At 49.0% G+C, this 15,029-nt stretch overlaps 3 protein-coding genes across 5 annotated transcripts in view; 2 read left to right on the plus strand and 1 right to left on the minus strand.

The window, feature by feature from the left end:
* Positions 1 to 1,130: 1,130 nt before the first annotated feature.
* On the minus strand, positions 1,131 to 6,698 carry ARFIP2 (ADP ribosylation factor interacting protein 2). 3 transcript variants are annotated; one of them, XM_008159844.3, is made up of 8 exons: positions 6,606 to 6,698; positions 5,683 to 5,783; positions 5,333 to 5,429; positions 4,495 to 4,613; positions 4,097 to 4,318; positions 3,395 to 3,552; positions 3,077 to 3,251; positions 1,131 to 2,637 (listed from the first exon to the last, which is right to left on the minus strand). In XM_008159844.3, exons 2-8 carry the CDS (start codon positions 5,779 to 5,781, stop codon positions 2,482 to 2,484), a joined length of 1,026 nt encoding a protein of 341 aa, XP_008158066.1. In that variant the 5' UTR covers positions 5,782 to 5,783; positions 6,606 to 6,698; the 3' UTR covers positions 1,131 to 2,481. The 3 variants fall into 3 exon arrangements, with proteins under 3 accessions (XP_008158066.1, XP_027992613.1, XP_054581396.1); XM_028136812.2 differs by having other exon boundaries at positions 5,683 to 5,823; XM_054725421.1 differs by lacking the exon at positions 1,131 to 2,637 and adding an exon at positions 2,647 to 2,761 and having other exon boundaries at positions 5,683 to 5,823.
* Positions 6,699 to 6,860: 162 nt separating this feature from the next.
* On the plus strand, positions 6,861 to 9,315 carry TIMM10B (translocase of inner mitochondrial membrane 10B). Its single transcript, XM_008159843.3, has 3 exons — positions 6,861 to 6,937; positions 7,145 to 7,240; positions 7,433 to 9,315. Exons 1-3 carry the CDS (start codon positions 6,905 to 6,907, stop codon positions 7,607 to 7,609), a joined length of 306 nt encoding a protein of 101 aa, XP_008158065.1. The 5' UTR covers positions 6,861 to 6,904; the 3' UTR covers positions 7,610 to 9,315.
* Positions 9,316 to 10,302: 987 nt separating this feature from the next.
* Positions 10,303 to 15,029, plus strand: part of DNHD1 (dynein heavy chain domain 1) — a 61,963-nt gene continuing 57,236 nt past the window's right edge. Inside the window, 1 exon segment of the mRNA XM_054725675.1 lies at positions 10,303 to 10,357. Within this exon segment, the coding sequence (XP_054581650.1) occupies positions 10,303 to 10,357 (55 nt within the window).

Genomic DNA, 15,029 nt, shown 5'->3' on the forward strand with positions numbered 1-15,029 from the left:
CGTTGATCATGGGGGACAGGAATCATCCTGTACCTCGACGCGGATCTCTGGGCGGGAAGGGCCCCAAGGTGCAAGGGCAGGACCCAGAGCTCTGGAAGGGGGTGACGGGGTAGGCAGGTGGGGGGACTTGATCCGGCTCTAGCTGCCTGGCTCTCCCTGAGGAGCACCCTAGCGAGGAAATTAGGGTTCCGACCATCCAGCGACTCCCCTCCACACTCCAAAGACCAGAGCAATTCTCAGAATCATCGCATTGGGGGGAAGCAGCCCCCGTGGAAAATAATAAAAATTATAACAACAGTTAACAGGGACTGAGTGCTTATATTGTGCCAGACACATAACGAACCTCTTTACACATATTATCTTTTAATACTCATATTGTTAATAGGTAGCTTCTTTTATAAGCCGTGTTATACAATGTAAGAAACTGAGGGCCCGGCTCCCTAGAATTAACCCTGCTCACTCAGCTAGAAGGTGTTGTAACCAGCGTTTGAGCTGTGTGAAGGTCCTGCCTCCAGTCACTTGGAGATTCATCAGTACCTTTCATGTTCAAAAACCCCCAGTGTTTCATAAAGTGGGGGTCACCCCGCCCCTAATAATCAAGCTCCAGTCAGCTGATTGCAGGCTGACCAAAGCCCAGGAAGCCTGCCTGGGAGCTGCAGTATCTGTGACAAAGGGCAAAGGCAGGCTGCACCTGGATCTCAGTGCTGGGAGAATCTGCTGACGGGGGTGTCCCCTTCCTCCAGCCCTCCACCCAGGTAGGGGCGTGTTGAAACATTCTGGGGCTCTCCTTAGCCAAGGAGCAGAGGTGATGGCACCTGAGCTCTGGCTCAATTAAAGTGCTGCTGGGGAGCTTTCCTGCCTCAGACAAGGTTCAGGTTTTGGGCTCAACAGGGGCCCTGGAAACTGCCTCAACCTCTCATCCACCTGAGTTCAGGCCCCCAGCACAGGTGTTCCAGCGCTGTGATGAGCCCCAGACAGGACTCAGGCTTGCTTTGGAGATTGGGCCAGAGCTACTAGGAGGGAACTGGGGTCTGTGTTACACTAGTTTAAGCTTCACAAGGACTACTTTCCTCAACCCTAGACTTCTCCTATGCCATCAAACTTCTGCCGAAAAGGCCTCATGGCTCCAGAGGGCAAAAGTCCTTAATTGGCCTGAAGAGGCAAGCCTACCCTGATCTCTTACTACCTTACCTCTGTAGTCTTCCTCCAGCCACGCCCCTTCAATATCACCCAGTGAAACTCCATTAATTCCTCCAGATTCCTACTCAGGGCCTTCACATATTGGCCTCTCAGCCTACGATGCTCTTTCCTCTCCTCTTCCTGGCTGTCTGAATACCCTTTGTCTCAGCTTTCAAGTTGACATGCCCATCTCCACACCAGTCTAGGAGAGAGGCCCCTCCTCTGTGCTCCCATAGCTCCCTGAACTTGTGTCCTAGCACTTATCACCGTATTGTAGTTGCCTGGTTACTTGTCTCTATTCCTCACTAGACCATAAGCACTGTGGGAAGGGACTGTGCTTCATTCACTGATGTTTCCCCAGGGGCTAGGGCAGTGCCAGGCAAGTAAAAGCACTCAGTAAATATTTGCTGTATAAATGAATGCATGATGGTCAGCGGGCCCAACCCCCCCTTGGGCCCTGTGCTCTTAAGATCCTTAGCTATCTTGGTGCTGGCCTGAAGGGCAAATGAAGCTTTTGCTCAAACTGGGTCTGGGGGAGGAGAGTGGGTCCTCAGACTGTTCTTGAAACCTCTGACTTCAGTTGTCTGTCCCCAGCTCTTCTGACCTGATAGGATTTTGGTGTATTAGACTGAGCATTTCTCTACCCAGCCCACCCTCCTAGAGTCCCCCACAAATTGACCTCACTGGGCCTGCTTTTATGAAAGGTTTATTCCTAGTGCTAGGTCCCAATCTTCCAGGGCTCTAAGCACAATTAAACTGGGTGGATAGGTGAGAGGATGCCCATTCTGATGCAGGGCCAGAAATGGGGCTCCCCATTATTCCCACCCCTTTGGTCCCAGTCCCTTTCTCTGCAATGGGCACGCATAGAGGAGGGACAAAGGGTATTGGAGGCAACATCATTGGCCCAGGGGAGCCCAAGAAGAGCTGCCTTTGGCTGACAGGGCCTTTTGAGGCTCTGCCATTGGTCGGGGGCACACCCCAGGAGCTGGGGATAGGCCTGAGCAATACCATTGGCCAGGGAGTGGTTTTGTCATAGCCTTTGGCTGTGGAGTGGAAGGAAAAGATCTGGGAACAAAGCCCAGTGGCCAGGAAGATAAGGGACAGGGCAGCTGCTGCTGGGCCTGCAGGCCCCATCCCTACCCACAGCAATGTGGGCAAAACTGGTGTCAGTCCCCAGCAAGGGGAAAGGAGCCCACGCCTGAGGGCAGGTGGCAAGGGATGTCCCATGTCCGATCTCCCCCACCCTGGGACTGCCCCTCCCAGTGTCTTTATGATAGTTAGCCAGGTTGGTCTGGGAGCGGCTCACTGCTCCTCTAGCCAGGAGGGCTTCTCAGCTCCTGGAGGCCTCAGCTTGATGTTGAACTGCTGCAGGGTCTGCTCCAGTTGTTTCTGGTTCCCAGCAAAGTAGGCGGACACAGCATTGTGGAAGAGCAGCAGCTGCTTGTGCATCACCTTGATCTGGGGGTCCAGAGGGTCAGCTGAGGCTGGACTCAGATGCCCTTTTTGAGGGGCTGAGCCTGAGACCAGACCAGGGGCGCATGCATTCTGCTCTGATGGTGCTCTGGGGGTGGGGTTTGAACTCCTCCAAGGGAATCAAAGGAGAAAGGTTAAGCTGATGGGAGAAACCTGACTTGATTTGCTGGGGCTGGGGTTCTGGCACCACAACTCAGGGTGTGATTTTTCTGTCATGATCCTGGGACCAGCAGTCAATTCTTCAACAGAAAAGGGCCAGGGATTGGAAGGAGGGAGACCCGGAAAGGTCCAGGGGTTGAGGGGGCTAAGAGAAGATCCCACTCCTTAGTCAGACTGCATTACTCCATCCAATGGGCAGGGTCTGGGGGAGGGTCAGTGTTACAGATGGGAAGATGGGCTGGGGTCAAAGGGGTGGGGTTGGCACCTTGTTTTCTTCCAGGAACTTGAGCTTGATGGCCACATCTCCCCGCAGCTTCTCATATTTGTCCCGATGGGCCTGGAAAGTGGCCTGGGCAGTCTCAAGTCGACCACGCGTCCCTGCATCCCGAGGGCCTAGGCTCAGCTCCTCTAAGTCTGTACGGTAGGCATCATATTCCAGCCTGGGGAGGGGGTGATATAGGCTCATCTCCACCCCTTTGTCCTCCACACTCTCCTTTCCTTCCTGAATTCTTATGACCCTAACCTCAAATTTCCACCCAAGCCAGCCAACTCCCAAAGCCCTAGGCCCTGCCGGTGCCCACACCTGGCAGCCTCATACTGTTTGACAGTCATGAGTGTGTCTTCCATGGTCTTGGTGACCAACGTGTTGATGCTAGAGACAAAGAAGTTCACAGCCCCGAGTAGTGTCTCTCCATTCTTGCACAGCAGCTTCTGTGTCTCTGCATTGTAGCCAAATTCCTCCTGAGGGCAGAAGGGAGGGACAGGCCTTAAGAAAGAGTCCCTACCTGACTGGAGCTGTAGGGCCCTTCATTCCCCTCTTCCCCAGGGAGGAAGCAGCCATCAACTCTGAAACAACCAAGGTCTGCCTCCAGCAAGGCTCTCTTAGCCAGAAAGTTAGTGGGGCCACCCTGGGGATGCCTGGGGTGGGAATGTGGGGGTGGGGTTCTCAGATAAGTTCACAGGACTAGAACAGAGAAAGCTAGTGCAGCAGGCAAGGGAGGGGCTCGGATTAGGCTGAGCATCAAAGGCATTCTCACAAATGCAGAGAAGGGTTACTGGTGAGGCACCTAGTGTGCCGCCTCCCACAGCCCCTCCAACTTCTGGACCTCTGTACAAACCCTTAAGCTGCCTCCACAGGTGAGTGCTGCTGGGGGCAGGGCTGGGCCCACCCTGTAGGGGTTCTCCCTCTGGGCTGCAGGAGGGAGGGAGGGAGGGAGGCTGAGGGGTGACTGCCTGGGAGGGCCTGGGCCCAGTCCCCCCACCCTCGTTGGCCTGGCCGAGGCACCTGAAGCTCTGGGGACTTCTGGCTGAGGTCAGCAAAGGCGTCACCTAGTGCATGCTGGGTCTGCAGCAGGCTGTAGAGGTGGGCTGTCAGTGCCCGGCCCAGCTGCAGGACACTCTCATACTTGCGCTTCGTCTCACGCAGCAACTCAATCTGCAGCTCTAGCTCCAGGTCCACAGTCCGAGAGCCTCGGCCAAATCGCTCTGATAACAGCTGCTTTGTGCACTGATTGGGAAGTGGGGGAATCAGTCAGAGACCCTAGCACCCTGCCCCCACAACAGGTATGTACTCCAGTATACCCAGACTCTTAGTCTCAGCCATAGATGGAATATTAGGATCTGGGAGAAGGGGAAAGGTACCCATGGGGAGTTTGGGGGAAGGGAGAGGTGCTTGAATCCCACCTTGTATGTGTTGATGCCCCATTTCTTGACGATGTCAAACTTCTCTCCAGCGATGCCCCGAGCCACCTCATCTCCGGGGCCAGCAGGAGTGGCACTGTGAGATGGATGGCGGCCAGACCCTAAAGGACCAAGTTCTCTGACACCAGCCTCTCTCAGATACAACGAGACACCTCTGTGGCTCCACCCATACTTCCCTCCCAGCTCCTGAAAAGGACTTTCCTGAAGGAGCAGAAGCTAGAAACAATTAGATTCTCCTACTCACTAGAAGGAACTCATGTCTTGTGCCCTGAAACCCAAATCCCAATATACATCTGGCCTCCTTCTGAGGTGGTGGTGGGGATTAGAGGGGGAGGGAGGAGGGAGCTGCTGGTGGACAGGGGCAGAGGGAACAGAAGGAAATACACAGAGCGTGGGCTAGGAAGTCAAGGATGGTGGGTCCTGATAACAGGAAACCTGGCTGATATTCCCATGTGGTATCACAGTCTGTGTGAGATTCAGGGCTGTTTATTCCTCTAAATGTTAGAGTCTAAAGTAAAAGATCCAAATCAGCATCAAGCTCTAGAGCAGAGGGAACTTCTGTGGAAGCATCCTTAACGTGACTCGGGTGGTGGCAGCAGAGAAAAAGGCTGCACCTCAGGGGAAATGGCAAATGAGAGCAGTTGGACAATCCCGGGAACTGGCCTTGGGGTGAGGACTCCATACATAGGGTTCATACTAACAGGAGTTTCCAAGATCTCTAGAGATAATTCAAGCTTTCTTAGACATATCCTATGCTCCCCAGAACCATTCCTCTCCCCATCCTCACTCAAGTTTCCTGTCCTGTTCTGATCATTCATACCTGTGGGGATGAGTCCATCACCAGAGCCCCCATAGCCACCAGACACAACGCTGGTTTCATTGAGGTTGGGTCCTGACACCATCACCTGCTGGAGGTCCTATAGGCCAGAGAAGAGGGGGGCTTCAGGAACATAGGGGCAGCTGAAGCATTTTGGGGGTGAGAACAAGCTTGGATTGAAGCATCATAGAGAGAGCACACAAGGGAAGTCTGCACAGAATCAGAACGAAAATTTGTAAAAAGATTGAAGGGAGTTAGATAAGTTAGGGAAGGCGACTAAAATAGGGAGCCCAGGGTGTATGAGTTGGGATTCCTAAAATGAGACAATAAGGAGAAAAATCAAACAGAAGCACCTGCTCCAGCCCATCATCTTCAGGAAGCTGCCCAGCTTCGCCATTCCCATGGATGGGGATCTCCATTGTGGCTGCCTTCCCTAGGATCCCGTCCGTCATGGCTAGGGAAGGGACCGGAGTCAATGTCTCCACCCCAGCGCCCTGCAAAGCCCAAACACAGACAGTTCTGGAAACTGGCCAGGACTCCAGAAGAGAAAGGTCCCCCCTACCATTTCTGAGGTTTTAGATGTCTTCCCAGAGCTTGAGTGTCCTGATTTGGCTACCACTCCTTTCCTCAGGTAGCATATGTATCTCTCCCCTCCAAGGTGCATAGTTTTACACATGCACACCCAGGCCTCAGGTGTCTTCTCATGGCTCTCCAACCCCACCAGGACTCCGTGATCATTCATGCATTCAGTCATTCAATAGACACTGACTGAGTACCTACTATGTGCCATGCACTAGTTGAGGCCCTGGAAATACAGCAGTGAACCAAATAGATAAAAGTCTGTATTCTCTTGGAGCTTATCCCCATGCAGGTGTTTCTCCCCATCAGGAGATGAACCCCATTCCAGGGCTCAGGTATGTCACCCAGGGCTTGACCTTGCACACTCCTTTGGTAGGTCTCCCCCTTTCCTTCAAGTGATCTCCCCCTCCTCCACCCCATGCACCTTCTCTTCCTCGCCCTCTCCACCAGGCCTTAGTTGAATCAGTTGGTATATGTTCTCGGCCCCTGGGAAAAGCCCCTTTTTCCCAGGATAGAGGTGAACCCTTCCAAAGTCATTTATGTCTCCCCAGGTGTGTTTCCCTATCCCCACCCCCACCCCCATCCCATACACCTGGGCATCAGGTGTGTCCTCATCCTTCCCTGAGCTCAGAGGTATCTTGCCCGCAGGACAGGTTCATGCGTTCAACTTCCACCTGACGAAGCTTGCCCCTCTCACCTCGGGCTGGGCTGCTCTTCCCCTCGGGGCGCCAGGCCCGGTCCGCGCGGGGACCTCGGGCTCCAGTTCCCGTCGCGATCCTAGCAGCAGGTCAGGGATTCGGCGGAAGTGACGTCCCCGCCCGGGCAGAAGAAGCCGGCCACGTCGCAGTTGGTAAGGGCGGACGTGACGTCAGGGCCGGGGGGCAGGGCGATCCTTGAACCAACCCTTCAGTTCTCGGGGAATCTGCCGGAGATTACTTCCGGGGCGTGACCGAGAGGCTGTAACGGAAGTAAGGGCGGGCGTGCTCCTGGGGCGGGATGGAGCAGCAGCATCAGCAGCAGCTGAGAAACGTGAGTAGCAGCTAGAAGTGGCTCCGGGGCTTTACGTTCAGCTCGCATCCCCGTCCGCAGGGCGGGACCCCAGAGAGCCAGGGGCCCAAGGGCTGGGGACGTGGGCTGGGGTGCGCGGTCCTGGGAAACGCCGAGGCGGCGCGGCCCGGCCCAGAATTGAGGTGTGAGCCCCCTTATCGCTGAGTCCTTGGTCCCCTTCTCTTCCAGTTGCGGGACTTCCTGTTGGTCTACAATCGGATGACGGAACTCTGCTTCCAGCGTTGCGTGCCCAGCCTGCACCACCGAGCTCTGGATGCTGAGGAGGTGGGGGACCGAGTAGGGAGCTACTCGTCTTCCTCCGAGTTAACCGCAGACTGCCTTCCTCCTCCCCCCACTTCCCTTAAACCTTTGGCCGAGTCTTTCCTTGACCCTCACCCCTAGGCTGGGAATGGGACGACAGGAGACGCACCTGACAGGCCACCTTTGGCCTCTCCCTCCACCCTGTCTTTCCTCCAGGAGGCCTGTCTGCACAGCTGTGCTGGGAAGCTGATCCATTCCAGCCACCGCCTCATGGCCGCCTATGTGCAGCTCATGCCTGCCCTGGTGCAGCGCCGCATCGCAGACTATGAGGCTGCCTCAGCTGGGCTCGGTGCTGCTGCTGAACAGCCGGGAAACACACCAACAGGCAGCTAGCCATCCCCAACCCAGGAAGGGAGGCACTGGATGGACCCTCACATTGAAGGAGCCAGTGGACCTTGGGCTGGGTGCAGCCTGTATCTAGAGTGAGGAGTTGCCTGAGAGCTGGGTACTGTTGCTCCTTTTTCTGGAGCTAATAAACCCGCTTTTATTCTGTTTGGTTTATGTTCTGGGCGGAGAAGCTTTGCCCACTTTATTAGCACCATCCTTTATTTGTCAGGGCATGTCTGCTGGCTTCGACCCTGGCAGCAGAGAAATTGCCTTCTATGTGTAGAAGGAAAACCTTAGCATTCATTCCCAGGCACCTGGTTAAACCAAGGTGTCTGGATGCAATTTTTTAAGGTTGGTAATAGCAACGGGAAGGTGATTCCTGGCCAGATGACAGAGGAAGTAGGAGCTCTGTCTAGCTGTCATTAAATAAAACCTGCCTGACTTTAATGGCTCACTTGTGAGCTGGATATGCATTTATTCATAACTTTTTTTGTGTGTGGACTGTGTCTTGCAAGAGCGAATTCTGCTAGATTTAGAGAAAAGAGGAGACATCTAAGGACAACATATCAAGAAATCACAGGGTTTTGGGGGACTACCTCCTTATAAATCAGTAACTCCAGAACAGATGAAACCTATAAGAATTCTGAATGTTCTGAAACTTTAACCATATCCCCAAGTTGTTACTTCTTTACTATTTTCTATCTTCTTGAATGAGCAGTAAAACCTTTAAGCAAAGAAGGTCTTTTTTGCTTCAGGGGCGATCAGAAAGGGGAAAACTTGGGGGACCATATGCTGCAATATATCAGGCTTGAGATAAAGAAACCCAAGAGAGAAGTGATGGTGATAGTTGTGGAAAAGAAGGGATAAGCAAAATCTTCGGAACTTCATTGATATTACTTCCTGTCTCACTGCTTATTTATAATCTAATTCCAGCTCTTCCACCTTTACCCTACGTTCCCACTCTGCTTGTTTTGTGATTTCTATTTCCAGCCTATCCATTCTTTTTATTTCCTCCCCATTGTGGAATTTACTTCTGCTTTCAGCAGTGTGAATGACCTATCCATCACCACATTTTCTTGCTGCTCTTGTGTCCTTTTGTATCATTCCAGCTGTTTAATCTTTTCTGTTCCTCCATTCAAACTGCTAGAGAAAAACACAGCTTTGTAATGAATGTCACTAAGTATTTAAGGTTCCAGCCTCAAGCAACCCTTTGTGGGTTCCTGGTCTATTCATTGTCCCTAACATGGCAGTTATTTATACCTTACTGCTCTCCTTAATCCTTCACTTCACCTTCAACTATTCCCCATCAGCTGACCATGTTTCATTTTTTTTTTTTTACAGTGGAAATGGAAACTCTTAGACATTGGTTCCCACAATAATAAAAATAACTTCCTACAACCACCCACAAAGCACACAGTTTTCTCCCTTGTGTAGCTCAGGAGTTTGAAATTCTCTAATAGTAGACCCTGTATTAAAATAGAGATCTGACTCGCTCTGGCCAGGTAGCTCAGTTGGTTAGAGCGTTGTGCTTGAAACATCACATGTGCTCATTATGCCAATGGCAAGACCTGAGGGAGACTCCAGCGATGATGTTCCAAGGTGGAGATGCAATCCTGAGTCAGGGCACATACAAGAATTAACCAATGAGTGCATAAATATGTGGAACAACAAATCAGTGTTTCTCCTTTTCTCTCTCTAAAATAATAAAATTTTTTAAAAAATAATAAAAGATCTGACTTTAAAATCCATGTTTTTGTTTTTATACTATAACAGGCTACCTCAAAAAAATACCTATTGAGCCCCTACTTTGTATAGATTCTGATGTTGGTATATGTCATGCTGTACCTTAGTTAATCTTTATGACAGAAGTACAAGTAAGAGGTATTATCCCCCCTCTTAACATGAGGAAGCAAGAATCCAGAATGTACTAGAAGCACATATATATATGTATGTTTGTATATATATATATATATATGTATTTCTCTCTTTACCTCGACCAGCACGGCTAGAGAGCGGACAGTAATCCTGAGTAGGGTGACGGAGGATTGAGAAAATGAAAGAGACAGACAGTAGGGAAAGCTGGGACCGGGTGGAACAGCTGGCTCTCTGATGGAGAGACAGTGACCCAGAGCTGGTACAGTGCATTTATTTTATGCAGTATGATTCCAGGAAATTTTACTAGAGTTTAAGACAAAGGAGTTATGTGAAATGGTTAAAGGTCAAGCTGTAATTCTTCATTCTTGTGGCTTCTGTGTAGCTGTCACTCCTGGCTGAGCCTGGATAATTACATTCGTTCCTTGCACCTGGCTCAACTTAAATAATGAAACCCACCCCCTGGCACCTTTGCTAAGGGTCAGGCTGACAACATACCTGCCTCTGGCACAGTATGTTTCCAGGATGTGGCTCTGCCAACACCACTGGACTCAGCTGACAATAATCAAAGAAATGCTCATGTGCCTTTCCAGGCACTCTACATATATACATAGTCACCTGTTGAGAAAAGTGGCTTCTATTAGCTTTTAGCTAGCTGCTGTCCCTTGAATAAATATTAAATAGAAAGGTTTATTAGAAAGTAAAAGTTGCTGACCAGGAACTTCCTTACCAAGTGGCTTCATGTCTACCCAATAAAATTCCTTTCTTGGAAAGTATAAATGCAGGTAAATCAGCTTGTGAACGTCCCAATTTCCAGACACAAGGAAATGGGGACCCAGGATATTGCACTGCTGGTGGAAGGATTTTTCCACATCAACATTTGTGGGTGTCCTTACAACAAACTTTCATGTAATTAAACTGCCAGATGATTGTGAATGATCTGTGTTTCCAAGTAATGTAATTAATAATTACTGGAGAAGGGCTAGGAACATAGAAGGCCTTTGAACTTCCAGAGCTTCTATTTGCTTATTCATCTGCATCATACCTCTCCCCAGGCATGGAGAAACAAGTGTCCCTCAGTCTGATCCATCAATTATTCCCTTCCTTAAATTTCCAATCTCTAATGTCCTGGTTCTTTTCTCTTAATATTTATAAGAACCTTATTCCTACCATCCATCTTCCGTTATTGCTGGAGTCTCCCTCAGGTCTTGCCATTGGTATAATGAGCACATGTGATGTTTCAAGCACAATGAGAATAAAGGTTGACAAAACTTTATCTGATTACTACAGACACTGGAGAGGTTAGTGTTCCTGTCATTCTGGCTTCAGAGCATAACTGCCCATTCCTTTGCAAAGTCTGATTTCTTTGAGGCTGTTCAAGTGTACCACCCTCTCGTTATTTGTCCTTAGTAACTACCACTCTCCTACATTCCTCTAAGGAGCTAACCCTTAGTCTTCCTATCTGCTCATTGATACTTTTATGTTTATGTGGACACTCCAATATTTTGGTCTCTTAGTTCTCTGGCACAATCTAGCGATTTCCACTTTCGTGGGCATCCACTCCCATAGTTATGTCCTGGCCATTGTCTTCACCCCCAACTGCTCTTATCTTCAAAACACTATTACTTGCATCTTATTCACTGACCATATTCCTTTCACTTGATTGAACTATTCCTCTATTATCATTCTTTGGTTCACTGGAGCAGTCAGGCCATTGCTTCTGCCTTCTCTTGATTCCTATCGAGCTTAAATTCTAGTGATTCTCTTGGAAGAGACTGTGTTTCCTTACCTTTCATCTCTTTAGGATGCATAGATAAAATGAAACATTTGTCTGTCTGCATTTGGTCACCCAATGAAATCACTATAAAGCAGATTTATATTACTATAGATCCAGAGTTACCAACTTCAAGTGGAGTCTGAGCCCCTATAACCCCACTGGATTTTTCCAGCTATCTTTCCTGCGAAAAGCTGTCAGTTGAGAAGTCTCACATCTGGTCACCCACCTACATCTGCATCTTTCTCCTCTGAACTGTCTAAACAGGCCCAGCGTTCTTCTAAAGGCCAGTGCCAATTCCTGTGCCCTGAATCCTAGTCCTTCCTTCTTTGGGAATGGCTGACTTTTCCCCACTTTACTAAATTCTCATCAGTGTGTAAACATGCTAAACACTCCCCTGATAGAAAACCAAACCACTCTGTACCTCATTTCCTCTCCAGCTACCAACCTGTTTTTCCACTTTATACTGAAAGCAGTTGAATACTTTGGCTCTCTCCATCCCATTCCTCCACCCAGTCTGGTGTTTGTTTTTTGTTAATCTTCATCTGAGGATATTTTTTCCATTGATTTTTAGAGAGAGTGGAAGGAAGGGAGGCGAAGAAAGAGAGAAACATGGATTGGTTGCCTCCTGCACATGCCCCAGCTGAGGCTCGGGATCAAACCTACAACCCAGGTATGTGCCCTTGACTGGAAATTGAACCCATGACCCTTCGGTGCTCTGTCAACTGAGTCACATTGGCCAAGGCTACCCAGTCTGTTTTGACTTCTACAACCTTTATTCCATTGACATAGTTCATACTGAGGTCACACTGGCTCACCACGTGACCTTCACATTCCTAAACTCAGTGGCTATTTCCCAGTCCTCAGCTTACTTTCCTTCTCAGTAGCATCTGGTAGTACTGACTAGTTTTTCATCAACAATCTTCCCCTAGCATCTGCGATTCCACTCACATACTTTAACTACTACCTCTTTGGCCGCAGCTTCTTAGCCTCCTTTGCAGGCTCACTCCCCATCAGCCTTTAAATCTAAAAGTTTCTCTGGGTCCTGTTCTTTCTCAGCCTATTTTTCCTAGGATTGTTTCATCCCCACTCTGAGCTTGGTTACTGATGACTCCCATATCCCTCCTCCGAGCCACTTGATTGACCTTTCCACTTAGGTATCTCAAAAACATCCTTGCCCTAGGGGCTTAATCACAAGGAACAACAACAGCCTGTAATTATTGGAATCGAGAGTCCGGTTTGGCTCGGTGGATAGAGTGTCAGCCTGCAGACTGAAAGGTCCTGGGTTCAGTTCTGGTCAAGGGCACATGCCCAGGTTGCGGGCTCCATCCCCAGTAGGGGACATGCGGGAGGCAGCCGATCAATGATTCTCTCTCATCACTGATGTTTCTGTATCTCTCTCTCCCTCTCCCTTCCACTCCAAAATCAATAAAAAAATATATTTTTAAAAATCCCCAGCTCTACATATTTCCTCATAAACTCTTCTCCTGTGCCTGGAAGAAAAGAGTCCTTCAGTTGCAGAAGCTAGAAACCTAACTCATCCCTTCATTCAATTGCCAAATCCTATTTCTAAATATCCCTGGATTCTGTCTGTTTCTCTCCATCTTCACAGTCTCCCACCAGGATTATTGCAATTGCTGCTTCCCCCTATATCCACTTTTGCACCCCTCCAATAGACCAGAAAACACAAACTGATGCTTAAAACTTGGCCATAGCTTCCCATTCTTAGGATAAAAACTGACATTCTGCACATGACTTACAAGGCCCTGCATGATCTAGCTCCTGCCCACCTCAGCTGTATCTTATCAGTGACTCAAACACTGGACTGTCAATATTGTTTGTTGAATTGGACTAAAACCACACCTCACTCTCTCCTCTCTGCTCTGACCACATTAGCCTTTTGATTCCTCTAACCTTCATACACTTACATCTCAAGGCCTTTGTACCTGCTGTTTTCTGGCTTGCAATGCTTTTCCCTCCACCTACTGAATTACTCATTCTTGAGTACGTAATTCAAATACTCTTTCCTCAAAGAACTCTTTCCAGACTGCAGCTCCCATAATTCCTCATGTTTTTGGCATGCACTTCTATCAGTTGCTCATGAGGTCAGAGTCCATGTTTGTATTGTTAACCATTGCTTTCTTATCACAGTGCCCAGCACATAATATGTGCTTGATAAATATTGGTTGGATGAACATCTTTCAGTCTCCTCCCAGCTCAATCTACTATTCATATAACAAAAGGAAGACTTTTTATTAGAAGAAGAGACAGAAGTGAATCTGAATTTAATCTCTGCTCTATTTTTTTCTGTAGTGCTATGGCGTATATAGTTTACTCAATCTGTTTATTATTTATTACTTGTGTCCTCCGCTAGAATGTAAGCTTCATAATTCAGTTTTTGTCAATGTTAGCATTTTGTATACTGATATAACCACCTAAAATAGTGTCCAACACAATTGATGCTCAGTAAATATTTGTTGGTTGACTGAAGGAAGAGAGAATAGTTACAGAGCAAAGGTTTAGAGCTTGGCTTTAGGGAGGGAGAGAGGGTGAGATGGATGAAAGTAGATCTAAGTAGTTTTGGATATAATTTTGGGAGATTGAGAGTTCCTTGTAAATAGCATGTGTGATGGTTAGTTTTACATGTCAACTTGACTAAGTTATAGTACCCAGTTATTTCATCAAACACGATTCTAGGTATTGCCATGAAGGTATTTTATAGATGTGATTAAAAATATACAATTGGGATCCCGGGTCCGGGTGAGGCCGTGTGCCCCTGGATCCAGGTGAGGCTGGGTCCCGGGTCCGGGTGAGGCCACGCCCCTGGGTCTGGGAGAGGCCACGCGCCCCTGGGTCCGGGTGAGGCTGGATCCCGGGACCGGGTGAGGCCGAGCGCACCTGGGTCCAGGTGAGGCCACGTGCCCTGGGGCTCGGGTGATGCTGGGTCCCAGGTCCGGGTGAGGCCGCACGCCCCTGAGTCCGGGTGAAGCCGCGCCCCTGGGTCCGGGCGAGACCAAACCAGAGGGAGTCGGACCAGCATTACCACCATTTGTCCACCATCCAGAGCTGAAAAGTCAGTGCCGACATGTACACATAAGGAACTGGTGGACATTGAAATTGGGTCTCAAAAGAACTGTTGGTCCAGAAAGAAACTTACTACAGACTGATTCATTTGCCTGTCAGCATAACTATTATTGCTCGTCTCACATTCGGTTCTTATAAGTATATTTCTAGTAACACATGATCTCACTCATCTAGGGGAAATGATGAACAACATAGACTGATGAACAAGAACAGACCCAGAAACAAGGAGGCATCGATCGACTGTCGGGCCTCAGAGGGGGGGTAGGGGAGGGTGGGGGTAGGGGGGAGAGATCAACCAAAGGACTGTGTGCATGCATACAAGCCTAACCAATGGTTAAGGACAACAGGGGGGTGGGGTGGGGGATGGGAATGGGGGGATGAGGACAAATATGTGACACCTTAATCAATAAAGAAATTTAAAAAAAAATGATTCTTCATGAAAAAAAAAAATAAATAAATAAATAAATAAATAAATAAAAATATACAATTGGCCCTAACCAGTTTGGCTCAGTGGATAGAGCATCAGCCTTCGGACTGAAAGGTCCCAGGTTCGATTCCAGTCAAGGGCATGTACCTTGGTTGCGGGCACATCCCCAGTAGGAGGTGTGTAGGAGGCAGCTGATCGATGTTTCTCTCTCATCGATGTTTCTAACTCTCTATTCCTATCTGTAAAAAATCAATAAAAATAATATATAT

The sequence above is a fragment of the Eptesicus fuscus genome, chromosome 13, assembly GCF_027574615.1.
Source record: "Eptesicus fuscus isolate TK198812 chromosome 13, DD_ASM_mEF_20220401, whole genome shotgun sequence".
Lineage (NCBI taxonomy): Eukaryota > Metazoa > Chordata > Mammalia > Chiroptera > Vespertilionidae > Eptesicus > Eptesicus fuscus.